The sequence below is a fragment of the Macaca fascicularis genome, chromosome 7, assembly GCF_037993035.2.
Source record: "Macaca fascicularis isolate 582-1 chromosome 7, T2T-MFA8v1.1".
NCBI lineage: Eukaryota > Metazoa > Chordata > Mammalia > Primates > Cercopithecidae > Macaca > Macaca fascicularis.
The window spans coordinates 171168959-171195456 of record NC_088381.1 but is presented as its reverse complement, the minus strand read 5'-3'; the positions used below and the strand labels follow the sequence as shown (position 1 = coordinate 171195456).

The 26498-nt window shown below is 48.3% G+C and overlaps 1 protein-coding gene across 8 annotated transcripts in view; it reads left to right on the top strand.

Annotated features, from left to right (window-relative positions):
* The window catches only part of CDC42BPB (CDC42 binding protein kinase beta), a 132733-nt gene that overhangs the window by 22359 nt on the left and 83876 nt on the right, over nucleotides 1-26498 (top strand). For all 8 annotated transcript variants that reach the window (XR_012416161.1, XR_012416159.1, XR_012416160.1 and 5 more), the window contains exon 2: nucleotides 25491-25582. Coding sequence is in view for 4 of the 8 variants with exons in the window: in XM_015454231.3 (XP_015309717.1) it covers nucleotides 25491-25582 (92 nt within the window). In the remaining 4 variants the exon portion in view is untranslated. The remainder of the gene's footprint in view (nucleotides 1-25490; nucleotides 25583-26498) is intronic.

Below are 26498 nucleotides of genomic sequence, written 5' to 3'. Positions count from 1 at the left end.
TTTTTTTTTTTTTTGAGACAGAGTCTCACTTTGTCACCCAGACTGGAGTGCAGTGGCCAGATCTCAGCTCACTGCAAGCTCCACCTCCCGGGTTCACGCCATTCTCCTGCCTCAGCCTCCTGAGTAGCTGGGACTACAGATGCCCGCCACCTCGCCCGGCTAGGTTTTTGTATTTTTTAGTAGAGACGGGGTTTCACCATGGTAGCCAGGATGGTCTCGATCTCCTGACCTCGTGATCCGCCCGTCTCGTCCTCCCAAAGTGCTGGGATTACAGGCTTGAGCCACCGCGCCCGGCCCCCCCGCTTTTTTTTTTTAAATGGAGTCTCACTCTGTCACCCAGGCTGGAGTGCAGTGGCACAATCTCAGCTTACTGCAACCTCCGCCTCCCAGGTTCAAGGGATTCTCCTGCCTCAGCCTCTCGAGTAGCTGGGATTATAGATGTGTATCATCATGCCTGGCTAATTTTGTATTTTCAGTAGAGACGGGGTTTCACCGTGTTGGCCAGGTTGGTCTCGAACTCCTGACCTCAGGTAATGTGATCCACCTGCCTCGGCCTCCCAAAGTGTTGGGATTACAGGCGTGAACCTCCATGCCCAGCCTCAGCATCCCTTTTCTTAACAGTTTATTTTTTTCCCGGCTATGGTAATTCCTGTCATCGATTGTATTGCAAGTTTAGTGATGTTTAAAATACTGCATTTATAATTTGAGAGAAATATTCTCAGTAAAATGAACGTTAAATGTTTTCATTTTTACTGTTTTTTAAATGTGTATTTTTAAAATGAGATAAGGGCTCACTATTTTGCCCAGGTTCATCTCAAACTCCTGGCCTCAAGGGATCCTCTCACGCAGCCTCCCAAAATGCTGGAAATAGCCATGAGCCATCATGCCTGGCCTTAAATGTTTTTAAAAATAAAGTTTGGTATGGAGAATTGTAACCGCTTCTTGTTTGTCCTACAGCGTTCTCCAGTACCACATTTGAAAGGAAGACTTAGATAAACATTTTAACAGTAAGAGAGTCGCCACCATAGACTTTTTGAAAGTCCAGTCAGCCCAAAGGGCCTGCATCAATCAGATGCAGGAGATGGAGACAGATATGTTAGGCTGGATCCTGAAGCCGTTCGCCATGGCAGCTTTGTAGAATCCGCACAGAAGTTCTACCAGCTCATAAAACTGCTTTATGACCCAGAAGGAATGCCAGCAATAAAACAAATGCACTCATGGCAAATATACCAGGCGTGGGGCTGATTTTCCTGCGGCGATGCATTTCCAATGAGGAAACTGCTGTGTAGTTTGGGGCAGGAGCTTGTAGTGGTTTGGATTCAATCTTCCTGTTTTGAGTATTTGTAAAAGGAAACTAATTTTTCAGAAACTTCTAGCCAGTATCCCATGTCACTCAGCTGTCCTCTATTTAGGTATTATTGAAAATAGTGATGAGCTCATGTATGAAACTGTCATTTTTCCTTTTTTGGAGTATCGTGAGTTTTTCATATGGAGGTATTTGTGTAATGAGTATTAATAAAAGTGATAGTAATTGGTAATATTTTCTATTCAAATTTCAAAGTTTAAAATTTCAAATAGGAAATTTCAAATACATTTAGAAGTAGAGCGGCCGAGCACGGTGGCTCACACCTGTAATCCCAGCACTTTGGGGGGCCAAGGCAGGTGGATCACGAGGTCAGGAGATCGAGACCATCCTGGCTAACAGTGAAACCCCGTCTCTACTAAAAATACAAAAAAATTAGCTGGGCATGGCGGCAGGTGCCTGTAGTCCCAGCCGCTCGGAGGCTGAGGCAGGAGAATGGCGTGAACCCGGGAGGAGGAGTTTGCAGTGAGCCAGTCGTGCCACTGCGCTCCAGCCTGGGCAACAGAGTGAGACCCTGTCTCAAAGCAAACAAAACAAAAAAACCAAAAAAGTAGAACATATAGAATAATGAACGCCCAGTTTCAACAGTTATCAACTCACAGTCAGTTGTATTTCACTTTTATCCCCTTTCCCCCAAAAGGATTGTTTTAGGAAAATCCCAGAAATCTGTCATCTCATTTGTAAATATTTCGGGATGTGCCTCAAGAAGATGAGGGTTTTTTTTAAAAACATAGCCATAATAATATGACACTGAAAAAAATAGCAGTAATTTCTCAATATCATAAGATAGTCATTGTTTAAATTTCCCTTTTTTTTTTTTTTTTTTTGAGAAGGAGTTTCGCTCTGTCCCCTAGGCTGGAGTGCAGTGGCATGATCTCGGCTCACTTCAAGCTCTGCCTCCCGGGTTCACGCCATTCTCCTGCCTCAGCCTCCCACGTAGCTGGGACTACGGGTGCCCACCACCACACCCGGCTACTTTTTTGTATTTTTAGTAGAGACGGAATTTCACCGTGTTAGCCAGGATGGTCTCGATCTCCTGACCTCGTAATCTGCCTGCCTCGGCCTCTCAAAGTGCTGGGATTACAGGCGTGAGCCACCGTGCCAGGCCTAAATTTATTTATTTATTTATTTATTATTTTTTTTTTTAAAGTGGATTCGTGGCTGGACGCGGTGGCTCATGCCTGTAATCCCAGCACTTTGGGAGGCCGAGGCAGGTGGATCATCAGGAGTTAGAGACCAGCCTGGGTAACATGATGAAACTCCATCTCTACTAAAATATAAAAATTAGCCTGACGCGGTGCCCCATGCCTATAATCCCAGCTACTTGGGAAGGCTGAGATGGGAGAATCGCTTGAACCCGGGAGGTGGAGGTTGCAGTGAGCCAAGATCGCACCTCTGCGCTCCAGACTGGGTGACAGAGCGACTCCGTCTCAAAAAGAAAAAAAAAAAAGTGGGTAAGTTCTACAGGTACCTGCCCGTGGCATTTGGATTGTACACCTCCTTAATCTCTTTTAATCTGTAAGCTCTTTCTCCCTCCTTTTTTATTTTTATTTTTTTTGTTCACAGTTTATTTGTGGACGAATCAGGGCATTTGTCCTGTCCTGTTCAAAAGTTTTAACTGGTTTCTAGTGTTTTCCTAGCTGGACAAATTTGGCATTTGACAGATCATTCCTATACTGTTGGCCCAGTATATTTTGTGGGAAATAAACTATTTGGGGGCTCAATTGATGTTAAAAAAAAAAAAAAAAAGTAGGCATTTCTGATTTCATTTCAGATGTTGCAGTGGTAAAGTATATTCCAGTCAGGAGCTGGTGAGGCCTGAGGCCCAAGTGTGCGCCCACACAGGAGTGCACAGAGGCTGAGAAGTGCGTTATTGCCTCCCTTCTCCTTGGTCCTCATGGGTGGGCATGAGAGGCTGGATCTGTCTCTCTGAGACAGCAGAGGGGGACAAGGAGAAGTGAATGAAATGTGTGTTGCTTCTCCAGGCCTTCATGATCAGAAACACCTGCCGCTGCCCTGAGGCCACAAGGCTGGTTGCCTAGTGCTCTCAGCTCCCTGTGCTGCTTGCCGGGTGAGGATGCCCTCGGCTTGTGGCATTTTTCTTAAAAAAAAAAAAATAATAATAATGTAGTAATAATAGAAGGCAGGTCTTATAGTAGTTGTTCACTGGAGACACTTTGGAGTTGACAATTAGTGAGGACTCAGCTTTTTAAAATGTGATCTTAAGCTTTTTGATTTTTTAATTGAAGTTCAGAAAAATTAGTTGATACTTGTCCATCCATGCGAGTGATGCTGTGGTCTCTGGTACGTCAGCTTTTTAATTTGTTTCCGGAATCCAGCTCTTAGAAGCCAGACGGGTTGGACATTCTACCTGCAAATCAGGCTGAACAGAGGCTGGGCCTTGGCGCTATTAGGAGCTCCAGGCACTTCCTGCTGAGAGCCTTAGAGAAAGGCCTGTGTGTGGGTGCCTGTAGAGAAATACCAAGTTCCTCCGAAATCGGAAATCGCCAGACATTCTGGAAAAGTACCGTTTTCATAATCAAATAAACGCTGGTAGTATCAATCTTGTATTTTTACTGCAGCGTTTGTTTACGGAGAAGCATTTTTGACCGCTCTTGTAGCTTATGAAAGGAAATGCAGACCGCACAAAGCTAGATGTCCTTTTGCAAAATGTTACGCTTTCGCTGACCTTGCCGTAAAGTTTTATTGATTATTTGGAAAGCTCTTTCGTTTGTTGATTTCGTTTGTCTCATCTCGAGGCATCTGGTGAAAAGGGTAATTTTCCTGGCTTACCAATTACTTTCATGAAATCAGAGTGAACATTTTCAGGTCTTGTGTGAAAACATCCTTCCTTCCTGTTTATTACTGCGATTCCGTGGGGATGGTGAGCCAAAGACGACAGTACAGGAGCATACTGGCCGTCTTTCTCTGCTTGGTATCTGGGTCATGTTCTTTTTTGATTTCATTTCCTTCATGCCGGCATTTTTATAATACTGAAAAATACCAGCATAAAGAAATTTTTTTATTTAAAAAAAAAGTAACTCAGAAATGCTTAGGTTCAGTTGGACATGTGACATATTTGAGGTGGGTAGTCTGGCACCCAATCTGAACACTTTTCTGTGTGTGTGTGTAGAGACAGGGTCTCACTGTGTCACCCAGGCTGGAGTGCAGTGGCTCAATCTTGCCTCACTGCAGTTTCCACCTCCCGAGCTCCAGCCATCCTCCTCTCTCAGCCTCTCGAGTAGCTGGGACTATAGGTGCACGCCACCACACTGGCCTAATTTTTGTGGATTTTTTTGTAGAGACGGGGTTTCGCCATGTTGCCTAGGCTGGTCTGGAACATCTAGGCGTAAGTGATCCACTCCTCTCAGGTCCCAAAGTGCCAGGATTACAGGTGTGAGCTAGCTGTGAACACTTTTTTTTGTTTGTTTTGAGATGGAGTCTCACTTTGTCACTCAGGCTGGAGTGCAGTGATGGGTTCTGGGCTCACTGCAACCTCCACCTCCCAGGTTGAAGTGATCCTCCTGCCTCAGCTGCCCAAGTAGCTGGGACTACAGGCATGCACCACCACACTTATCTAATTTTTATACTTTTAGCAGAGATGGGGTTTCACCATGTTGGCCAGGCTGGTCTTGATCTCCTGACCTCAGGTGATCCACACGCCTTGGTCTCACAAAGTGCTGAGATTACAGGCGTAAGCCACTGTGCCTGGCCACTTGAACACATTTAATTGTTGAGGCTGAAATAAATAGCATTTAAAATGAGTAAAGCCATTGAAGCCATTGTTATCCAAACTATGCTTCTCAAACTTTCTTTGCCTCTTTTTTAAAAGAACCAGATTCTTCTAAACATTCTTACATGTTTTAAAAAGAGGTACCATTTCCACCTTAAACTTCATGGCCATGAGAGGGCTTTGATACCATGCTGGGCATGCCCCATGGAGATGGGCGACCACCTGTCACTCCTGTTGGACAAGGTGAGGCAGGGCCGGCCACTCCACACTTCTCTGTTCAGGAAAGAAAGTGAGCGCCTCACTCTGAGGGCAGCTGGCTTGGTGGCCCTTCCTCTGGTTCAGGAGCAACCACCCTGAGAGCCAGTTAGGCACTGGGAGGGCTGGAGTTGCTGGCTGGAGAGCCCCTCGTGTGCTGGGAGGGCTGGAGTTGCTGGCTGGAGAGCCCCTCGGGTGCTGGGAGGGCTGGAGTTGCTGGATGGAGAGCCCCTCGTGTGCTGGGAGGGCTGGAGTTGCTGGGTGGAGAGCCCCTTGGGTGCTGGGAGGGCTGGAGTTGCTGGATGGAGAGCCCCTCGTGTGCTGGGAGGGCTGGAGTTGCTGGGTGGAGAGCCCCTTGGGTGCTGGGAGGGCTGGAGTTGCTGGATGGATTGCTATTGCTGTTTTGAATATTGCTTCCCGCTCACATGCATGTCTAGCCACTGAGGGCTCCAATCTAGCATTTCTTTGTTTCTTTTTGGAGATGGAGTCTCTCTCTGTCGCCCAGGCTGGAGTGCAGTGGCGCGATCTCAGCTCAGCGCAACCTCTGCCTCCCGGGTTCAAGCGATTCTCCTGACTCAGCCTCCGGAGTAGCTGGGACTACAGGCGTCCACCACCATGCCCAGCTAATTTTTTTTTTTTTTTTTTTTTTCATTTTTAGTAGAGACAGGGTTTCACCATAGTGGCCAGGATGCTCTCGATCTCTTGACCTTGTGATCTGCCCGCCTCAGCCTCCCAAAGTGCTGGGATTACAGGCGTGAGCCACCGCGCCTGGCCAGTCTAGCATTTCTTTAGCCTTACTTGTCTGGCGCTGGATTATGTCCTAGAAGGTTCATATAATTAGCAACAGTATTTTTCCTTCCAGAGACATACTTATTCCTCATGCAGAAATGCAGAATCAATCTCTAAATAAGGTAAAAACTTGAAGGAATTTTGGATAAGAGAAAATTTCCCATAAAATGTTTACTTTCATGCTTTTTTTTCTTTAACACTGTAGTATTCCTGACATATTGACTATTCAATTTAGAAAGATTGACAGTTGGACTCAGATAATTCAGTATTTGGCTCTGGACAGTTGTTAAGAACCCTGCTGAAAATGGTTTATATGCAGAAGGTTTCAGCCGCTCAGATCGCCTCTGCTGATCTCAGGATGTATGCTAGGATGAAAAAAAGTTCCTGGCATGAACTTGTTTTTCTTGTCACTAGTGTTTTCCAACTGAGTGAGTTTAAAAATAATGAAAGATAAAATACAAATAAATAACAGCCCTATTAAGGGAGAATTGCATGTACTTGTATTTAGATAGAAGAATATGCTCTGGATGTCCAGGTCATGGGCACAGAATACAGGAGGAGGCAGGCGACACAGGAGGAGCCTTCGGGAAGCCATGGGTTTCTTTTCACTCACATGCACCTGCTGAGCGCCAGCTGTGCACCAGCTGTGCACCAGCCTCGCGAGCTGCCCTGCAGACGGGCGTGTTCCTGGGAGGGGCTTCTGCGCTGTTTCTGTGGGAAAGGGGAAGCCCAGCGCGTCTTCTGTGACACGTATGTGATCACAAAACGATTAGGCTGGCTCTGTGTGCTGGGGCTGTCTCAGAGCCTGGCACTGCTCCTTGTCAACATCCACTGTCATATTCACCCACAGTTCGGGGATTATCCTTAATTTACCCACAAGGAAACTGGAGTTCACGCTCAGTAGTTTGCAACACAGTGGGGCAGTGAAGTCTAAACTCAGGTGCTTACTGTCAGCCACAACGTCTTGCTTCGTTTCAGGAATATTTTTAAATATCTTTAATACCTTTTGAATAAATTAATGAATCACGCACCCGAGTAGTCTCTGTTGTGACACCATTATGTGTGGTACACACTGTTGTGACCCATATCACAGATTCGTTGTGCTTGTTTTTTTATTATTATTTTATTTATTTATTTTTGAGAAGGAGTCTTGCTCTGTCACACAGGCTGGAGTGCAGTGGCACAATCTCGGCTTATCGCAACCTCTGCCTCCCAGGTTCAAGCAATTCTCCTGCCTCAGCCTCCCAAGCAGCTAGGACTACAGGTGCGCACTACCACACCTGGCTAATTTTTGTATTTTTAATAGAGATGGGGTTTCACCATGTTGGTCAGGCTGGTCTGGAACTCCTGACCTCAGGTTGTCCACCTGCCTTGTCCTCCCAAAGTGCTGGGATTACAGGCGTGATCCACCACACCCAGCCTGTTGATTTAAGTGTATGATTTATTGGTTTTTACTGTATTCACACACTTGTGCAACTCTCACCACTGTCTAATTCTAGAGCATTTTCATCGCCCCTGAGAGAAACCCTGTACCCATTAGCAGCACTTACATTACCTCTCCCCAGCCCTTGGCAACCACTAATCTACTTTTTGTCTCTATGGATTTGCCTATTCTGGACATTTTATATAAATGGAATCACACTATACGTAGTCTTTTGTAATTGGCCTCTTTCATTTAGTATAGTGTTTTCAAGGTTCATCCATGTTGTATTAATTGTTATTTAATTACTTTCTCTGGCTGAATAATAGTATTCCATTGTGTAGGTAGACCACATTTTGTTTTTTTAGCTATCAGTTGATGGACATTTTGGTTTTCACTTCTTAACTGTTACAAATGATGCTGCTGTGAATATTCATGTACAAGTTTTTTTATATTAAATTTTTAAAAACCTGGTTCTTAGTAAACATGCAGTGCGCAAGTTTTTGTGCGGAGATATTTTCATTTCTCCTGTTTATATACCTGGGGTGGAATGAGGGGTCATGTAGTTGGTAACTGTGTTTAGCACTTTGAGGAACTGCCAGGCTACATCAGTCTCACTGGCAGTGTGTGAGACTTCATCTCTCCACCTCATGGCCAACAGTTGTTATGATTTGTCTTTTTTATTGTAGCTACCGTAGTGGGTGTGAAGTGAGGTCTCGTTACGGTTTTGATTTGCATTTCCCTGATTGCGAATGACATTGAGCATCTTTTCCTGTGCATATTGAGCGTTTGTATTAATATGTCTTCTTTGGCGAAATGATGATTCTGATCCTTTGCCCGTTTTTGAATTGGAATATTTTATGAGTGAGTTGAGAGAGCTTTTTATGTATTCTGGATGTCTGTCCCTCATCAGATACATGATATTTTATATGCTTCTGTCATTTGTCTTTTCACTTTCTTAATGGCTTCTTTTGAACATTTTTTTGTTCGGGTTTGGTGTTTGTAGTTAAAAAACACAATGGTTTTTATTTTGATGAAGTTTAACTGACCTGTTTCTCATGTTTTACCTGTAAGAATCCATTGCCTAATCCAACGTCACAAAGATTTACATGTGGTTTTTTTGTTTTGTTTTGAGACGGAACCTCACTCTGTCGTCAGGCTGGAATTCTGTGACACAATCTCGGCTCACTGCAATGCACTCCACCTCCCAGGTTCACACAATTCTCCTGCCTCAGCCTCCCCAGTAGCTGGGACTATAGGCATGTGCCACCACGCCTGGCTAATTTTTGTATTTTTAGTAGAGACGGGGTTACATCCTGTTGTCCTGGCTGGTCTTGAACGTCTGACCTCAGGTGATCCACCTGCCTCGGCTTCCCAAAGTGCTGGGATTACAGGCATGAGCCATCGTGCCTGGCCCTTTTTTTTTTTTTTTTTTTTAATGTGTATTAGTTCATTACATGAATACTACAGATTATCCACTCTTCTGCAGGAGTGGACATTTGGGTAGTTTGCAGTTTTTGATAATTATGAGTAAAGCTGCTTTGAATGTTCTTGTGTATGTCTTTTCGGTAGACATAACTGCTCATTTCTGTTGGGTGTTCACCTGGGAGGGAATTTCTGGGCCATAGGGTGCACATATGTTAGCCTAAGTGATACAAGTGCAATTGGTACGGGAGAGGGGTGGCATATCGGACAGTATGCTTGCGTAATTACAGGAGAGTGAAAGAATTGCTTTCTTGAATTACCAGTTCTCAAGTAATTTGAAAGACATAGTTCACCTTAAACTAAAAGGATGCTTGCTGCATGGACTGTCAGTTCTTCAGAAGATGGTACTAATCATGACATTAGAAGCAGCTGGTATTTTACTCCTCAGAAAGAAAACTAGACTTTTCTGAATTCACAGCAGTGGCACAAAGAAATTTGACAATATACTGTCTAATAGATGATGAAGTTAAGAGCAACAAGAAAAATGAGAGGAGTTAATTTTTGCCTCTGGATTTTAAAACTGACACATAAAAAGTCTTATCTGGGGAGTAAAGACAAATAACAAGAGATTAAAAATACCAAACATTTAGACTGGGCCCAGTGGCTAACACCTGTAATCCCAGCACCTTGGGAGGCCAAGGTGGGGAGATCACTTGAGCCCAGGAGTTTGAGACCAGCCTGGGAAACATGGTGAAACCTCATCAAGGCAGAGGTTGCAGTGAGCTGAGATCGCGCCATTGCACTCCAGCCTGGGCGGCAGAGGGAGACCCTGTCTCAAAAAAATAAAAAAAGGAGACCAAGACGGGCGGATCACGAGGTCAGGAGATCGAGACCATCCTGGCTAACACGGTGAAACCCCGTCTCTACTAAAAAATACAAAAAGTGGCCGGGCGCGGTGGCTCAAGCCTGTAATCCCAGCACTTTGGGAGGCCGAGACGGGTGGATCACGAGGTCAGGAGATCGAGACCATCCTGGCTAACACAGTGAAACCCCGTCTCTACTAAAAATACAAAAAACTAGCCGGGCGAGGTGGCGGGCGCCTGTAGTCCCAGCTACTCAGGAGGCTGAGGCAGGAGAATGGCGCAAACCCGGGAGGCGGAGCTTGCAGTGAGCTGAGATCCGGCCACTGCACTCCAGCCCGGGCTACAGAGCAAGACTCCGTCTCAAAAAAAAAAAAACAAACAAACAAAAAAAACAAACAAACAAAAAAAAAAACTAGCCGGGCGAGGTGGCGGGCGCGTATAGTCCCAGCTGCTCGCGAGGCTGAGGCAGGAGAATGGCAGAAAGCCCGGGAGGCGGAGCTTGCAGTGAGCTGAGATCTGGCCACTGCACCCCAGCCTGGGCGACAGAGCAAGACTCCCTCTCAAAATAAATAAATAAATAAAATAAATTTAAAAAGATGGCCGGGTGTGGTGGCTAATGCCTGTAATCCCAGCACTTTGGGAGGCCGAGGTGGGCGGATCACAAGGTCAGGAGTTCAAGACCAGCCTGGGCAACATAGTGAAATCCCTGTCTCCACTAAAAATACAAAAATTAGCCAGATGTGGTGGCAGGTGCCTGTAGTCCCAGCTACTTGGGAGACTGAGGCAGGAGAATCACTTGAACCTGGGAGTTGGAGGTTGCCATGTGCCAAGATCGTAACCACTGCACTCCATCCTGGGTGACACAACGAGACTCTTGTTTCAAAAAATAAATAAATAAAAATGAAAAAAGAAAAACCAAACATGTATATGAAAATAGGCTTTCTGTTTTCTGTTTGCTTATTTATCAGAAGGGGATAATATGTATCCTGCAGGTTTTATTTTATTTTTTTTTATTTTTTTATTTTTCTGAGACAGAGTCTTCGCTCTGTCGCCCAGGCTGGAGTGCAGTGGCGCGATCTCAGCTTACTACAACCTCAGCCTTCCGGGTTCCCGCCATTTTCCTGCCTCAGCCTCCCGAGTAGCTGGGACTATAGGCGCCCACCACCATGCCCAGCAATCTTTTTTTTTTTTTTTTTTTTGTATGTTTAGTGGAGACGGGGTTTCACTGTGTTAGCCAGGATGGTCTCGATCTCCTGACCTCATGATCCGCCTGCCTCGGCCTCCCAAAGTGCTGGGATCACAGGCATGAGCCACCGCACCTGGCCTCCTGCAGGTTTTAGAGATATTAGTATATAACATCCCTGACCCATATATAGATGTTCAGAAAGTGGAAACTGTCATTAGCAATGGGTGGGTTGAATATTTCATCAAATATTTAGGATATAAGAGAATAAAAAACAAATTGAAAGTATTAAAAGATCCTGCTGTCTCATCTCTGTCAAATAGGGTAGACTATGTTGTACGCTTGAATTAATCCTAAGAGGTTGATGGATATTACATTTAGTTGCTAAAAATTCCACAAATTACTAATTACTGAAATTAAGTTGCCCTTCTTTGAACCTTATTTACTGATGCTTTGCAAACTTGTTACTTTCTTATATTTAAAACTCTTCCTCCCTGCTTCTTAATGCCGGGTAGGAAGCATTTAATCACTGTAGATACCATTTAATCACTGCACTTTGTTATGAGGGCTGTGACCACTGTCTTCTAGAAGCGTGTTAGCGAGTCTCGGTCTCAAGGGTGAGGGAGCCAGGAAGAGCAAGTTAGGACGGACTCTGTTACAGAGCTCTAGTGGCCAGAGCATTGGGGCTCCCTTCTGTCCTTCCGCCTCAGTCAAACGGAGGCAAGTCCGAGGCCTTCCGGGAGGAAGATGTGTAGACAGTTCTCTTCCTGGCTGTTCACGTCCTCCTTCCTGTCCTGGCAGTCCCAGCCCAGTTTGGAGTGTGTGGGAGAGCGTCGCTGTGTATATTTAGGACTACCCTGGCATTGTACTAGGAAGGAGTGAGGATTCATTCTCGCTCTCTCATCCTGCCCCAGCGCAGCCGCTGAGCTCATTTCCTGCGTTCCTGTTCCTGGGGCTGGGGCAGGCACCCCCCATCAGTGCTGCTGGTGTGAAGGGTCCTGCCCAGCTGACATGGGGGCTCCCTCTGGGACCGTAGATTTCCCTGCACTGTGTGCTGCCTTTTGTCTTTGAAAATTGATGTGTGTGTGATCTTAAATACCTCTGTTTGGCGAGCTGCAAAATCTGCATATTAGAATGTATATATTCTGCATATTAGAATATGTATATGTAATATAATACCAGGAGTTGACTTAATAAAAGTTTGTATGTTTATGAATATATTTTCTTTGTCAAAACTAAAATTTTTACTCGAAAATCAGTTAAAAAAAAAAAGGAAAAAATTCCGAAAAAACAGTGAGTAAAATTATTAATTATTAATTTCTACCAAAGTAAAATTAGGATCAGGTGTAGTGGTTCATGCCTGTAATTCCAACACTTTGGGAGGCTAAGGCGGGGAGATCACTATGTAGCCCAGGAGTTTGAAACCAGCCTGGGCAACATAGCAAGACCCTGTGTCTACAATAAATTAAAAATTAACCACTGCTGGGCATGGTGGCTCATTCCTGAATCCCAGCACTTTGGGAGGCCAAGGCAGGTGGATCACCTGAGGTGAGGAGTTCGAGACCAGCCTGACCAAGAAGGTGAAACCCATCTCTATAAAAATATAAAAATTAGCCAGGCATGGTAGCAGGCACCTGTAATCCCAGCTACTCGGGAGGCTGAGACAAGAGAATTGCTTGAACCCAGGAGGCAGAGGTTGCAGTGAGCCGAGATTACGCCACTGCACTCCAGCCTGGGTGATGGAGTAAGACTCCATCTCAAAAAACAAAACCAAAAAAAGCCATGTGATAATGTTCACCTGTAGTCTCAGCTGCAAGGGAGACTGAGGTGGGAGAATCATTTGAGCCCAGGAGATCAAGGCTGCAGTGAGTGAGCTGTGATGGCGCCACTGCACTCCAGCCTGGGGAACCCTGCCTCAAAATAAAAGGAAAAAAATAGCTATGTCTGTGGGCTGCTGCTTTTTTCCTGGTGTGGAAATGAACAGTTCTTAAGAGAACGAATGTGGACCGGTGTGGGATCCTGAGGGGGGTGGGTGAGCCCATTCCAAAGAGACACCCCCCTCTGACTAGGTAGAGCCACAGAGGCAGCAGGCACCAGTGGTGTTCCTTTCAAGGAATCAGCTGTGTTCTGCAATTGAAGCTTGGGGCATTTATTTTGTCACCCTAGAATTTAATTTATGGTTTATTGTTAGCACTAAAGCCAGTGAAAATGACCTTGTCTACAGCCTCTGTGATCCCTGGGCGATACCTTGCCCCCAACAGCTGGATCAGTTGACAAGTGTGATGTGAGCACCCATGGAGAGTGGGCCAGCTTTCCCTCTATGCCAAGATGAGTGGTGTTTTTGTTTGTTTTGTTTTGTTTTTTTGGGGATGGAGTCTCGCTCAGTCACCCAGGCTGGAGTGCAGTGGCGCGATCTCGGCTCACTGCAAGCTCCGCCTCCTAAGTTCACGCCATTCTCCTGCCTCAGCCTCCAGAGTAGCTGGGACTACAGGTACCCGCCACTACGCCTGGCTAATTTTTTTGTATTTTTAGTAGAGATGGGTTTCACCATGTTAGCTAGGATGGTCTCGATGTCCTGACCTTGTGATCCGCCTGTCTCGGCCTCCCAAAGTGCTGGGATCACAGGCTTGAGCCACCGCACCTGGCCTGTTTTGTTTTTTAAACAAAACACTTTGGTGAAAATGATTTCAAACATCTCCCAGCGTGGTGGCGTGCGCCTGTAGTCCCAGCTTCTTGGGAGACTGAGGTGGGAGGATCCATTGAGCCGACGAGGTTGAGGCTGCAGTGAGCTGTGATCGCACCACTGGGCTCCCGCCTGCTGACAGAGCGAAACTCTGTCTCAAAAACAACAGCAACAAGAACTCTTCAGGGTTCTTTCTTCTGTCTCCACCCCACCTCTCTCATTCTCAAAAGGCTAATCAGACTTCTGTCCCCTGCCTCCCTCAAAACTGCTGCTTTTGTCAAGGCCACCTATGGTCTTCACTTGGCAAAAGCCAGTAGGTCATTCCTGTTGTCATCCGCCTTCCAGGATGGAAGTCCTGGCCTTGTCTGCACCCTGCTGGCTTCTCTTCCCTGCAGCCCCCTCATGTCGAAGACCCCCAGAGTTCAGTCCTCGGCCCCTCCCCTGTCTCTGCTGATTTCCTGGTGATCTCATCCAATACCAGCTGTACACTGGGCACCTTGGGCTTCTCTGGAACTGCATCACCTGTCCAGTTGCTTCCCTGCCTCTCAGCCCACCAGCCTCTGTCAGCCTTCCCATGCAGGCAGCTCCAGCGTCCTAGTGCTCAGCCAGTGCTCTGTGCGAGCGTCACCCTGCACGCCCTTCCCATGCAGGCGGCTCCAGCGTCCTAGTGCTCAGCCAGTGCTCTGTGCGAGCGTCACCCTGCACGCCCTTCCCATGCAGGCGGCTCCAGCGTCCTAGTGCTCAGCCAGTGCTCTGTGCGAGCGCCACCCTGCACGCCCCATCCAGCAGGGAATGGGCTCGTCTCCCTTTCAGGAACAGCCAGGATCTCACCGCTGCTTCTGGCCAGACTCTGTCGCCTGTACCACGCGACACCCGCTCTGCCCCACGCTGCTCCTCAGGTTTTCTCAGACCCAGTCTGTGTCTCACTTGTCTTTTGCGTCTTAATGTTCTTTTTCTTTTTTCTTTTTTCTTTTTTTTTTTTTTTTGAGATGGGGTCTTGCTGTGTCACCCAGGCTGGAATGCATGGCGCAATCTCGGCTCACTGCAACCTCCACCTCCTGGGTTCAAGCGATTCTCCTGCCTGAGCCTCCCGAGTAGCTGGGACTACAGGTGCATGCCATCATGCCCAGCTAATTTTTGTACTTTTAGTAGAGACGGGGTTTCACCATGTTGGCCAGGATGGTCTCGATCTCTTAACCTCGTGATCTGCCCGCCTCAGCCTCCCAAAGTGCTGGGATTACAGGTGTGAGCCACCTGGAGGCTGAGGCAGGAGAATGGCGTGAACCCGGGAGGCGGAGCTTGAAGTGAGCCGAGATCGCACCACTGCACTCCAGCCTGGGCGACAGAGCAAGACTCCGTTTTTTTTTAAAAAAAAAAAAAAAAAAAAAAAGAGGGCTTGTTGGAAGAGTCACTTTTCTTTTAAATTAAATTAAATTTTATTTTATTTTATTTTATTTTAGAGACGGAGTCTCGCCTTGTCGCACAGGCTGGAGTGCAGTAGCGCGATCTTGGCTCACTGCAAGCTCCACCCCCCAGGTTCACGCCATTCTCCTGCCTCAGCCTCCCGAGGAGCTGGGACTATAGGCACCCGCTACCACGCCCGGCTAATTTTTTGTATTTTTAGTAGAGACGGGGTTTCACCATGTTAGCCAGGATGGTCTCGATCTCCTGACCTCGTGATCCACCCGCCTCAGCCTCCCAAAGTGCTGGGATTACAGGCGTGAGCCACCGCGCCCGGCCTAGGAAGAGTCACGTTTCTCAGGCTCGTGATTCCTGATGAGAGGGGCCTGTGGCTGGCTCCTTGTGAAGGCAGTGTTCTGACATCTTACAAAAGAGCTTAGTTATTGTGAAACAAAGAAAACACATTTTGTGTAATTTGAACACCTTTTTTTAAAACTTCGTGATAGGTACTAATCTGTAGCTGCATCAGCCGTCAGCCGCTTGAACTGTAAGCATAAATTCCAAACCTTTGGAGCTGTGAACTCACTCAAGGGTGGTACCATGAAAGCGCCTGCATTCCCTGCCACATGTGGGCCAAGGCCCTGACTCCTGGCACACGCCCCGTACTCTCACGGGGGGTTCAGCCTGTGCCCCGTCCACTCTGGCTGTACTCCCTGGTCCCTGGGGCGCTGTTCTGGCCCCTTCTCTGTCTGCAAGGGGACCGGATGCGTAGTGTGTCGGTGTGCCTGGGCCCTCGCGCACATCCATACCTTCTCTAGCCTGGCCTCTGGGCCTGGGCCCTCCATGTAGGTCTTGCTGGGCCTTCAGAGGTGCCTCCCCCGCAGCTGCCCCCTCACTCCAGCAGCTGTGTCGGTGCTGCGCCAGGAAGGTGTGGGTCCTGCTATCTCCTGAAGGGTTGGAGCGGTAGCTGGCAGTTACAAGGAGAGGACCTCAGGAGAGAACCATGCTGTGGGTGGAGTTGACGACTCACTTGGGGGGCAAGACGTCTGTCCCTTGTGTCCTCTGCATGTGGCTTGGCCTTTGGGGCCCTGTTCCTTCAGTGGTAAAAGGTATTATTGGTAACGGATAACCTGTCAGACTGTCTCCAATTCCAAATGTATCGATTGGGGCCACAAAGCAGCTGAGGCCCAAACAGGAGTGGCACGGATGAACAGAACCGTCCAGGGGGAGGCGGAGGGCTTCTGCCGGACAGGGGAAAGCAGGACTTCCTGCCTGCCTGCCTCAGGCTTCTGCTCTTGACACTGTCCTCTTTCCTCAGACCCTCCCACCCGGGCACTCCTTCCAGCTGGTCTGATCTTGTTTGATTTCACAGTGATTTTCTGTCAGTTTTAGGCAAAGATCCTCCCTCCGCCTGCAGTTCTTCTTGGCAAAGCTTTTCCTATTTAAAGGGAAATTCCATTTTCCCTTACAGTTTGGATCTCATATTTGTCGGTGGTTACGCTTGATTAATCCATCGTCTTCTAGGGCATCAAGAGAAGTTATTTAGGGGACGGTCTGGGGTAGGAGGAATGAAGAGATTGATTAGGAGAAAATTTCTACTAGGAAAAGTTAAGCTGTCTAAAGGCTAAAGCTTTATTCAGCCTTTTGGATGGAAAATCTCCCAAGATGTTGAATATCCTCATCTTAGGAGGGACGCGAACGCTCCATGTAGAGAAGGCCACCCTTTCGTGATGACTCCTCGTGAACGTCAGTTGCCACATGGCATAGACACAGGCAGCTGTGCTGAAGGGGTCCTGTCAGCATGCCAGGTCCAGGCGAGCGGCGGTCAGCCCTGCTTAGAGCCTGGTGAGGAAGACGGGCAGGAAGAGGTGGCTTTGTGCTGGGCGAGGGGTATGGGCTCTGCAGGAGGAGTCTGAGATGATGCCCAGGTGCCGTGGCTGGCGCTGTGGCTGATGGTGTGGGCGATGCAGGGCTTGGTGGGCAGTAGCCTCCCAGTTGCTACAACTTGGAGCCTTGTGAGTGCTGGCTGGTCACCCAGGCCCAGCTTCTGAGCTGCAGGGCAGCCGTGTCTCTGGGGCCTTAGCATATTTCAGGGTGGCCAGGTGTGGTAGCCCACGCCTGTAATTCCATCACTTTGGGAGGCCAAGGTGGGAGGATCACTTGAGCCCAGGAGTTCTAGACCAGCCTGGGCTACAGCGAGACCCCGTCTCCACAAAAAATAAAAGAATTAGCTGGCATGGGAGCATGCCTGTGGGCCCAGCTACTGGGGAGGCCAAGGCAGGAAGATCCCCTGAGTCTGGGAGGTGGAGGCTGCAGTGAGCTGCGATCACTCCATTGCTCTCCAGCCTGGGCGACAGAGCAAAACCCTATCTCAAAAACAAACCAAAAAACCGAATGGGTCGTATCCTCCCTGGAAGCTGTGTCTTTAGTTGCCTCGCAACAGGCTGGTTCTCCCGCTTCTCACCCCTTACCTCTCCCTGCCCCCATGGAAGCTGCTGGGTTTTGTTGCTGGTTCTCCTGCTTCTCACCCCTTACCTCTCCCCGCCCCCATGGAAGCTGGTGGTTTTTGAAAATATAAAACAGCAGTAGGGTCCTGCAAGAAAAATCAATTTTTTGAGATGGTCTCTTCACCATCTCAGACTCTGTAGCACTAACTACGTGATGTAATTGGATTCCGTTGCCCCAGGCCCTACTCCTTTCCCCACCGCAACCTGCTGCTTTCCTGGTCTCTCCTGCTTTGGTGTGTAGCACCCCATTCGTGAAGCTGCCAGGGCTAGAAACCTAGCGCACATCCTGGAATCTTCTTTACTCATCCCGTGCCACAGTCCACTTTAATTCCAACACGTATTGATTTGCAATCCTCCTCCATTCCAGGTCCACTGTCCTATTCGTTTTTAGGCCACCATTGTTACCTTAATGGGGTGGTGGTGACTGTATCCAGTGGGCTGCTCCTCTGAGTTTTCCAAATAGCAAGAAATGAACTTCTAAAAGTATTTTTAAAACATTTTTGAAACAGTTTGAAACTTCAGAAAAGTTGCAAATAATAGAAGAAAGAACTGTCCTGCCCCAACTGTTTGCCATTGAACACTTTACCACAGGGATCCCCAACCCCCAGGCCACGGACAGCTCCATGGCCTGTTAGGAACTGGGCTCCAGGGCAGGAGGTGAGAGCATTCCCGCCTGAGCTCACGCTCAGCCTCTGGTCAGATCAGCGCAGCGTTAGATTCTCATTGGAGCACGAACTCTATTGTGAACTAACTGTGCATTCAAGGGATCTAGGTTGCATGCTCCTTATGAGAATCCAGTGCCTGATGATCTGAGGTGGGACAGTTTCATCCCAAAATCATCACCTCACCTCCTCCACCAGTCTGTGGAAAAATTGTCTTCCATGAAGGTGGTCCCTGGTGCCAAAAAGGGTGGGACCACTGCTTTAGCGTGTATTTCCTACAGACAGGGATAGTCTACATAACCACTGTGTAACCAACAAAATCAGCAATGTAGCACTGAAACATTGCTGTATCTAACCTTCCGATTCCCCGATTCCACGATTCCACATTCCACGGAAGCATTGCAGATTTTCTCATACTCTGCTCTGTAGCAGAAGGGTCCGCTGCAGAGCCACACACACCATGACCTTGTTCCTTTCTGTGTGAACAGTTCTGTGTCTTTCCTTGACTTTCATGGCCTTGACACTGCTGAAGGTTTCAGGCTGATAATTTTGAGACTGTTCTTCAGTTTAGGTTTGCCTGGTGTTTCCTGGCGTTTCCTGGCGTTTGCCTGGCATTGCCTGATGTTTGGCGTTTATCTGGCATTGCCTGGTGTTTGCCTGGTGTTGCCTGACATTTGGCGTTTGCCTGGCATTTCCTGGCATTGCCTGGCATTTGCCTGGTGTTTCCTGGCATTTTCTGGCGTTTCCTGGTGGTTGGATTTGTGTTGTGGATCTTTGGCAGTAGAATCACAGAAGTGAGGCTATGTTTTCCCCTTCGTGTCCTGTGGGATGTGCGGTTTCGCCTTGTCACGTAACTGACGCTGGCCACTCTGATTGCTTGATTTCAGGTGGTGTCTGCCTGACTTCACTGTAAAGTCACCATTTTCCCTTCGTAATTGATAGGTATTTTGTTTGGATGTACTTTGAAACTATATAAATATCCCATTTCTCATTAGATTTTTAAATTTTACATATTAATACCAGTGTGGACTCCTGATTTCCTGGTGTTTTTTGTTTTTGTTTTGAGACAAGGTCTCACTGTTGTCTAGCCTGGAGTGCAGTGGTGCAAACACAGCTCACTGCAGCCTCCATCTCCTGGGCTCAAGTGATCCTCTCGCCTCAGCCTTGAGAGTAGCTGGAACCACAGGTGTATGCCACTACACCCTGGTTAATTATTTTATTTTTTGTAGAGATGGAGTCTTGTCGTGTTACCCAGGCTGGTCTTGAACTCCTGGGCTCAAGCAGTCCTCTTGCCTCAGCCTCCCAAAGTGCTAGGATTCCAGGCATGAGCCACTGCTCCCAGGCCTGTTTTATTTAATAGATTATAATCTGTGACTGCTTGTGTTTATTTTGAGCATACCCTCACTTCTCAGCACTGGCTGCTGCAGGCTCACCTTGCGGTTTCCTGACCCAGCTCTGGAGTTGCCCAAGGAGCCCTGTCCTATGTTGGAGAATGGGCTTTAGAGACCACATTCTGCACTGGGTGTGCTTGTAGCTGAACTGCTGCTGCTCCCAGGCACTCTCGGTAGACAGAGCTAGGACTCTGTATGTTCACACTCATATATGTCTGCATTTATCCCTGTATCTGTCTGTCTATATGGAAGCTGCGAGTTCATACTGATAACCTCCAATTCTATCCCAGTGCTATATAGTTTATTCTCGTTTTCTTCCTTATCTGTAAGTACTCTCTCTGACAGTGAGGATCCCAGCCCCATCATCCTGAATGTTGTTTATCTGATCAGTCCTCCTGTAGGTAACAGGAGGACCACCCTCCCCTCACCTGGTTCCCTCCCCTCACCTGGTTCCCTCCCCTCACCTGGTTCCTCACCACGATGTCCTCCTCACTCTACCCCACACCCCAGCCAAGCCTGAGGAGCTCTGGCCTCCTGCTCCCTGTTGCGCTCTGCCTGAAGCGGGTGCTGGAGGGCGACTGCAAGGCTGGGAGGTGGGAGGACGACTTGCGGCTTCCTGCCCGCTTCTTCTAGAGTGACACCCTAGCAACACCATCCTGGCAGCGAAGTTCCTTCTGGCAGTCGGCCTCTGGTGCCAGTTTGGAGTTTTCCCCACACCAGCAGAACAGCCTTGCCGCGGTCACCTCAGAGAGCCCAGTGTCAGCTGGCTGCACTCCTTCCAGTCACCGGGGGCCCAGCCTGTGGGGCTGCCTTTGAGCTCAGAGACCCAGTGCCGGCCAGCAGCACCCATCCTCAGGGGTCTGAGTTTCAGCTTTACAGGGCCCTTTGCCCAGGTTTCTAAGTTTTAAAAAGTCCAGCCTCTTCTTTCATATCCTGATCCTAAGGGCAGAAGGTACTTCCTGCATTTGCCATCTCCGTGGTATTTCCATGTACCCTCTTTACATCTTAGTGACCTAGTTGATGGTTATTGATGTTAAATGCTCTGTCCCCTGCTCTGAGTACCTGTGTGGTTAGCAGGGTGCTCCACCCCTGCGATGCGGCTTTCCTTTCTACTCATAGCTAAAGCGGTCTTAATTATGTTTATTGTTTCTGGTTTTGAAACGGGGTTTTGCTCTTGTTGCCCAGGCTGGAGTGCAGTGGCGAGATCTTGGCTCACTGCAACCTCTGCCTCCTGGGTCCAAGTGTTTCTCCTGCCTCAGCCTACTGAGTAGCTGGGATTATAGCCACATGTCATCACACCCAGGCTAATTATTTTTATACACCAGTACAAAATTGTTACTGTTCTCAGAGCAGTTTGAAAACATTTAGTTTTTTTTTTTTTTTTTTTTTTTTTTTTAAGACAGAGTTTCGCTTTGTCGCCCAGACTGGAGTGCAGTGGCCGGATCTCGGCTCACTGCAAGCTCCGCCTCCTGGGTTCACGCCATTCTCCTGCCTCAGGCTCCCGAGTAGCTGGGACTACAGACGCCCGCCACCTCGCCCGGCTAGGTTTTTGTATTTTTTTAGTAGAGACGGGGTTTCACCGTGTTAGCCAGGATGCTCTCGATCTCCTGACCTTGTGATCCGCCCATCTCGGCCTCCCAAAGTGCTGGGATTACAGGCTTGAGCCACCGCGCCCGGCCTATTTAGTATTTTTGAGAAATAATGTTTTAGGCTTTTCCTTCTGGGCCCTTTTCTCCTTTGCCCGCTGATTTGGGAACTTGCTCCTGCCCGCACGCAGGTCCCCTGCTGCTTTGCTCTTGTGGTTTGCCTCTCCAAGCCTTCACCCCAGGCTTGCCACAAAGTTCCTTCCTCTTCCAGCCTGGCCCCCATCATCCGTGTCCACCCGCTTGAGGGAAATGTGTACACAACTGTTAAACTACATAATTAGCAAAATGTGTTTCATCAAAAGAGCAGAGGGGAGACTTGACAAGGAAGCCCAGGTAACTTGAGAATAATTAATGTGGAATGTGGAAAGAAAAGAGAGGACGTTCCAGGCACAGCCTTGGTGCGAGCTGCTTCCTGCGTCTCATCTGCCTTTGTCTTCACTGTTTTTCGTTTTGTTGGTTTTTTTGAGTGTCACTCTGTCGCCCAGGCTGGAGTGCAGCTTAAGGGTTTTCTTCAGCCTGGCCTTTCTTTCTTTCTTTTTTAATAACTGAGGCACCGTTTGTTCTGTTCCCTGATCTCTGCTGATGTGCATTTGCTATTCTGGGGGCCATCGTTCCTAACTCACTGTCCCACAGGCCCCAGGAACCTTCTGTGGCTCTTCTGATTGTGGTGAGCGAACCTCAGTAGTGTTGAGCGACTATTAAAGGAGAAAAAACCCGCAAGAATTAGTGAGATTAATAATACGGAACTCAGTCAAAAGCCCAGGAAGTGTCAGATCGCATGTATTTTGGAGCTAATTGTAGCCACTCCTGCAGTGGTAAGAAATAGGACAGAGAGGGCCCTGTGCACTTTGCCCAGTTCCCCCAGAGGCACCTTTAGTAAAACTATAGTGATAGAGAATTTGAAAAGCAGCCAGACAGAATAAAACCTAATATAAACCATGTAGATTTGGGCTTGAAGATGAAAATAGAGACAGGTGCAAGAGATAGTTGACTGCACAGATGCCAGACTGGCAGGATGCGTGGCGGGCACGAGCTGATCTGGAGTCAGACGGTGTGGGCTCCAGTCCTGGCCCTGCCTTGCACTCTGTGTTCCTGGGAAGAGATGACCTGACCTCTCTCTAGGAGCTTCTTGTGGGGGATGTAACCAGTTGCCACAAAGTAGGGGGCTTAAACAACAGATGTTTCTCTCACAGCTCTGGAGGCCAGAAGTCCAGAGTCAGGGAGTCAGCCGGGCCACGTCCCTCACAGGCTCTGGGGAGCCCTCCTTGCCCTCAGCTTCTGGGGCTGCTGGCGATGCTTGGCATTCCTTGTGTGCAGCCTCATCGCTCCCATCTCTGCCTCCATCCCCACATGGCTCTTTTTCCCTCGGTCTCTGTGTCTGATTCTCTCCTTTTAGAAGGACACCAGTCTTGTGTGGGCGGCAAGCCACCCAGGTGCCGAGGCAAGAGACCGAGGGCACAAGCTGTTCCAGTGTAATAAAATACATAAAGTAAGAATAGTTCTACTAGATATAGGGCATAGATATGATTATTTATGAATATCATTAATCATTAGTTTGTAGTGATTACTCTTTATTCAAATATTATAATACTCCTCACTCTACAATCATAACCTGGAAAACCGGGCCATAGAGAGATAGGGGCTGAGGGGACATGGTGAGAAGTGACCAGAAGACAGGAGTGTGAGCCTCTGTCACGCCCGGGCAGGGCCACCAGAGGGCTCCTTGGTCTAGCGGTAACCCCAGCATCTGGGAAGATGCCCGTTGCCAAGTGGACCGTGGTCTAGCGGCAGCGGCAGTGCCAAGGAAAAACACCCACTACTTAGCAGACCAGGAAAGGGAGTCTCCCTTTCCCCGGGGGAGTTCAGAGAAGACTCCACTCTTCCACCTTGTGGAGGGCTTGACATCAGTCAGACCCGCCCGCAGTTATCCAAGGCCTAACCGTCTCCCTGTGATGCTGTGCTTCAGCGGTCACGCTCCTGGTCCGCCTTCATGTTCCATCCTGTACACCCGGCTCTGCCTTTTAGATAGCAGTAGCAAATTAGTGAAAGTACGAAAAGTCTCTGATATGCAGAAATAATGGCGTCAGCTGTCTCTCTCTCCTTTCTTTCTCTCTGTCTCGGCTGCCAGGCAGGGAAGGGCCCCCTGTCCAGTGGACACGTGACCCACGTGACCTTACCTATCACTGGAGATGGCTCACACTCCTTACCCTGCCCCTTTGTCTTGTATCCAGTAAATATCAGCACAGCCTGGCATTTGGGGCCGCTGCCGGCCTCGGCGTCTTGGTGGTAGTGGTGCCCCGGGCCCAGCTGCCTTTCCTTTTATCTCTTTGTCTTGTGTCTTTATTTCTACAATCTCTCGTCTCCGCACACGGGGAGAAGAACCCACCGACCCTGTGGGGCTGGACCCTACAGTCCTGTTGGACTTCGGGCCCACCCTATTCCAGCAGGTGTCCTTATCTTCACCGGTTACGTCTGTAAGGACCCTGTTTCCAAATGAGGTTACAGTCACAGGTTCTGAGCAGATGTGAGTTTTGCTGGGGACACTGTCCAGCCTGGTCCAGTGCCCGCAGAAACCTGGCTGAGTTTTCTCATCTGTGAAGTGTGGATAATAACAGAATTACTCTCAGAGAGTCTGCGAGAGGAGGCCGGGAAGAGCCGTGTAAAGTGCCTGACTGGTGGATGTTACTGTTACAGACGCCACAGGACCTATCTGGGACTGCCGTGGGTGTCCAGGGAGACCTCCGGCACTTTTAGGACCAGTGTTGGCTTGGAGAATGTCTTGTGTTCCTCCAGCTGCCCTGTGGTCCTACGTGCAGGCAGGTGGAGCTCAGCTGTCACTCACCTCACGCACTTGTGTCCTGCACGTGGGCTACGGGCGCCCATCAGTTGCTCTCTCGGTAGGTGTTCACCTGTTGGCTTTGACCAGGAGACTTTTGTAGTGGTGATGTTTGCTCTGATGGATACTGAAGTACACTATTGCGTGTTGCATAATGATGGGGATACCGTCGGAGAAATGTATTGTTAGGTGGCTTTTGTCATTTTGCGAACATGACAACAGCACATCACAGACTCAAATGGCAAAACCTACCCTGCACCTGGGCCACTGGCGCAACCTGCTGCTCCTGGATTACATATCTATGCAGGTGCAACAGTTCCGAACGCTGCAGGCAGCTGTGGCACGATGGTTTTTGTGTATCTATTTTTATTTAGTTTTTTGAGATGTAGTCTGGCTTTGTTGCCCAGACTGGAGTGCAGTGGCACAATCTTGGCTCATTGCAACCTCCGGCTCCTTGGTTCAAACAATTCTCTTGTGTCAGCCTCCTGAGTAGCTGAGATTACAGGCGCCCGCCACCACATCTGGCTAATTTTTGTATTTTTAGTAGAGATGAGATTTCACCATGTTGGTCTGGCTGGTCTCGAACTCTTGATCTCAGGTGATCCGCCTGCCTCAGCCTCCTAAGGTGCTGGGATTACAGGCGTGAGCCACCGCGCCTGGCCATATTTGTGTATCTAAACATAGAAAAGATTCCATAAAAGTATAGTAGTATAATCTCACGGGATCACTGTTTTTTTTTTTGTTTTTTTTTTTTTTTTTTTTTTTTGAGACAGAGTCTCTCTTAGTCGCCCAGGCTGGAGTGCAATGGCGCGATCTCGGCTCACTGCAAGCTCCGCCTCCCGGGTTCACGCCATTCTCCTGCCTCAGCCTCCCGAGTAGCTGGGACTACAGGCGCCCGCCGCCTCGCCCGGCTAATTTTTTGCATTTTTAGTAGAGACGGGGTTTCACCGTGTTAGCCAGGATGGTCTCGATCTCCTGACCTCGTGATCCGCCCGCCTCGGCCTCCCAAAGTGCTGGGATTACAGGCGTGAGCCACCGCGCCCGGCGGGATCACTGTTATGTATGTGGTCCGTTGTCGGCTGAAACAGTGTTACCAAGTGCATGACTGCAGTGGCTGAAACAGTGTTACCAAGTGCATGACTGCAGTGGCTCAGGATCAACCTCCCTGTCCGTTAGTATAAATGCTCACTTTCCAAAACTTGTCAGGTACGAAATATTTTTAAACATAAACTTTTTTGAAAGTATAACTTAGTGCAATACCCCAATCAATTAAAATTTTATATGGGTATCAACTGATTAGACTAAATTGTTCGTTTTACTGTTTTACTTGTAGCTAAACCATTTACACAGCTGGTGAAAGAAATGCAGCTTCATCGAGAAGACTTTGAAATAATTAAAGTAATTGGAAGAGGTGCTTTTGGTGAGGTAAGATGAACTTCATTTTGTTAACTTTGCCTAAATTGCCAAGACATCAGCAGCTTCCATTTCACCTATTTATGGACCTGTACATTGGTTTGGGGATGAGGTAATTGGTATCATTTGGAGAGTTTGTTTTTTCCTATCTCTTTTTCTGAGATGAGGTCTCACCATGTTGCCCAGGCTGGCCTTGAACTCCTGGGCTCAAGTGATCTCCCCGCCTCAGCCTTCCGAGGAGCCGGGGAGAAAATCTGAAAGATAGAATGAAGAGAAAGGAAACTCGAAAGCTTCTGACTAACCTGGGATATTGTTGGGACCAAAAATAGTTTCTTCAGATGTAGTTTTTGTTTTTGTTTCTGAGATGGAGTCTTGCACTGTCACCCAGGCTGGAGTGCAGTGGTGCCATCTCGGCTCACGGCAACCTCTGCCTTCTGGGTTCAAGCTGTCCTCATGCCTCAGCCTCCCGAGTAGCTGGGACTCCAGATGCTGACACCACACCTAGCTAATTTTTGTATTTATTGTGGAGATGAGGTTTTGCCGTGTTGGCCAGGCTGGTCTCGAACTCCTGGCCTCAAGTGAGCCACCCGCCCAGGCCTCCCAAAGTGCTGGGATTACAGGTGTGAGCCACCGCGCCCAGCCTTCTGATATAGTTTCTGAAACTCCGTTTGTTAATTGAATTTTGACTTCTTGGCATTTTCTAAAAAACACAGAGAGGGATAAATAGCAGCTGTTTGCATGCTCTATGCTTGCTTGCCATTGACACACCCAGTGTGGCTCTGGGTCCTGTTGGCTTTGCCTAGGGCAAGAGGACCAGTCATGCGGGTGCAGCCGGAGAGGCTCACCAGGTCCCTTGTATGGGGCTAGGAGCCCTGCCCTGGGAGGCCTGTGGCACGGTGTGGCCTCACTTTCCAGGCCTCTCCACAGA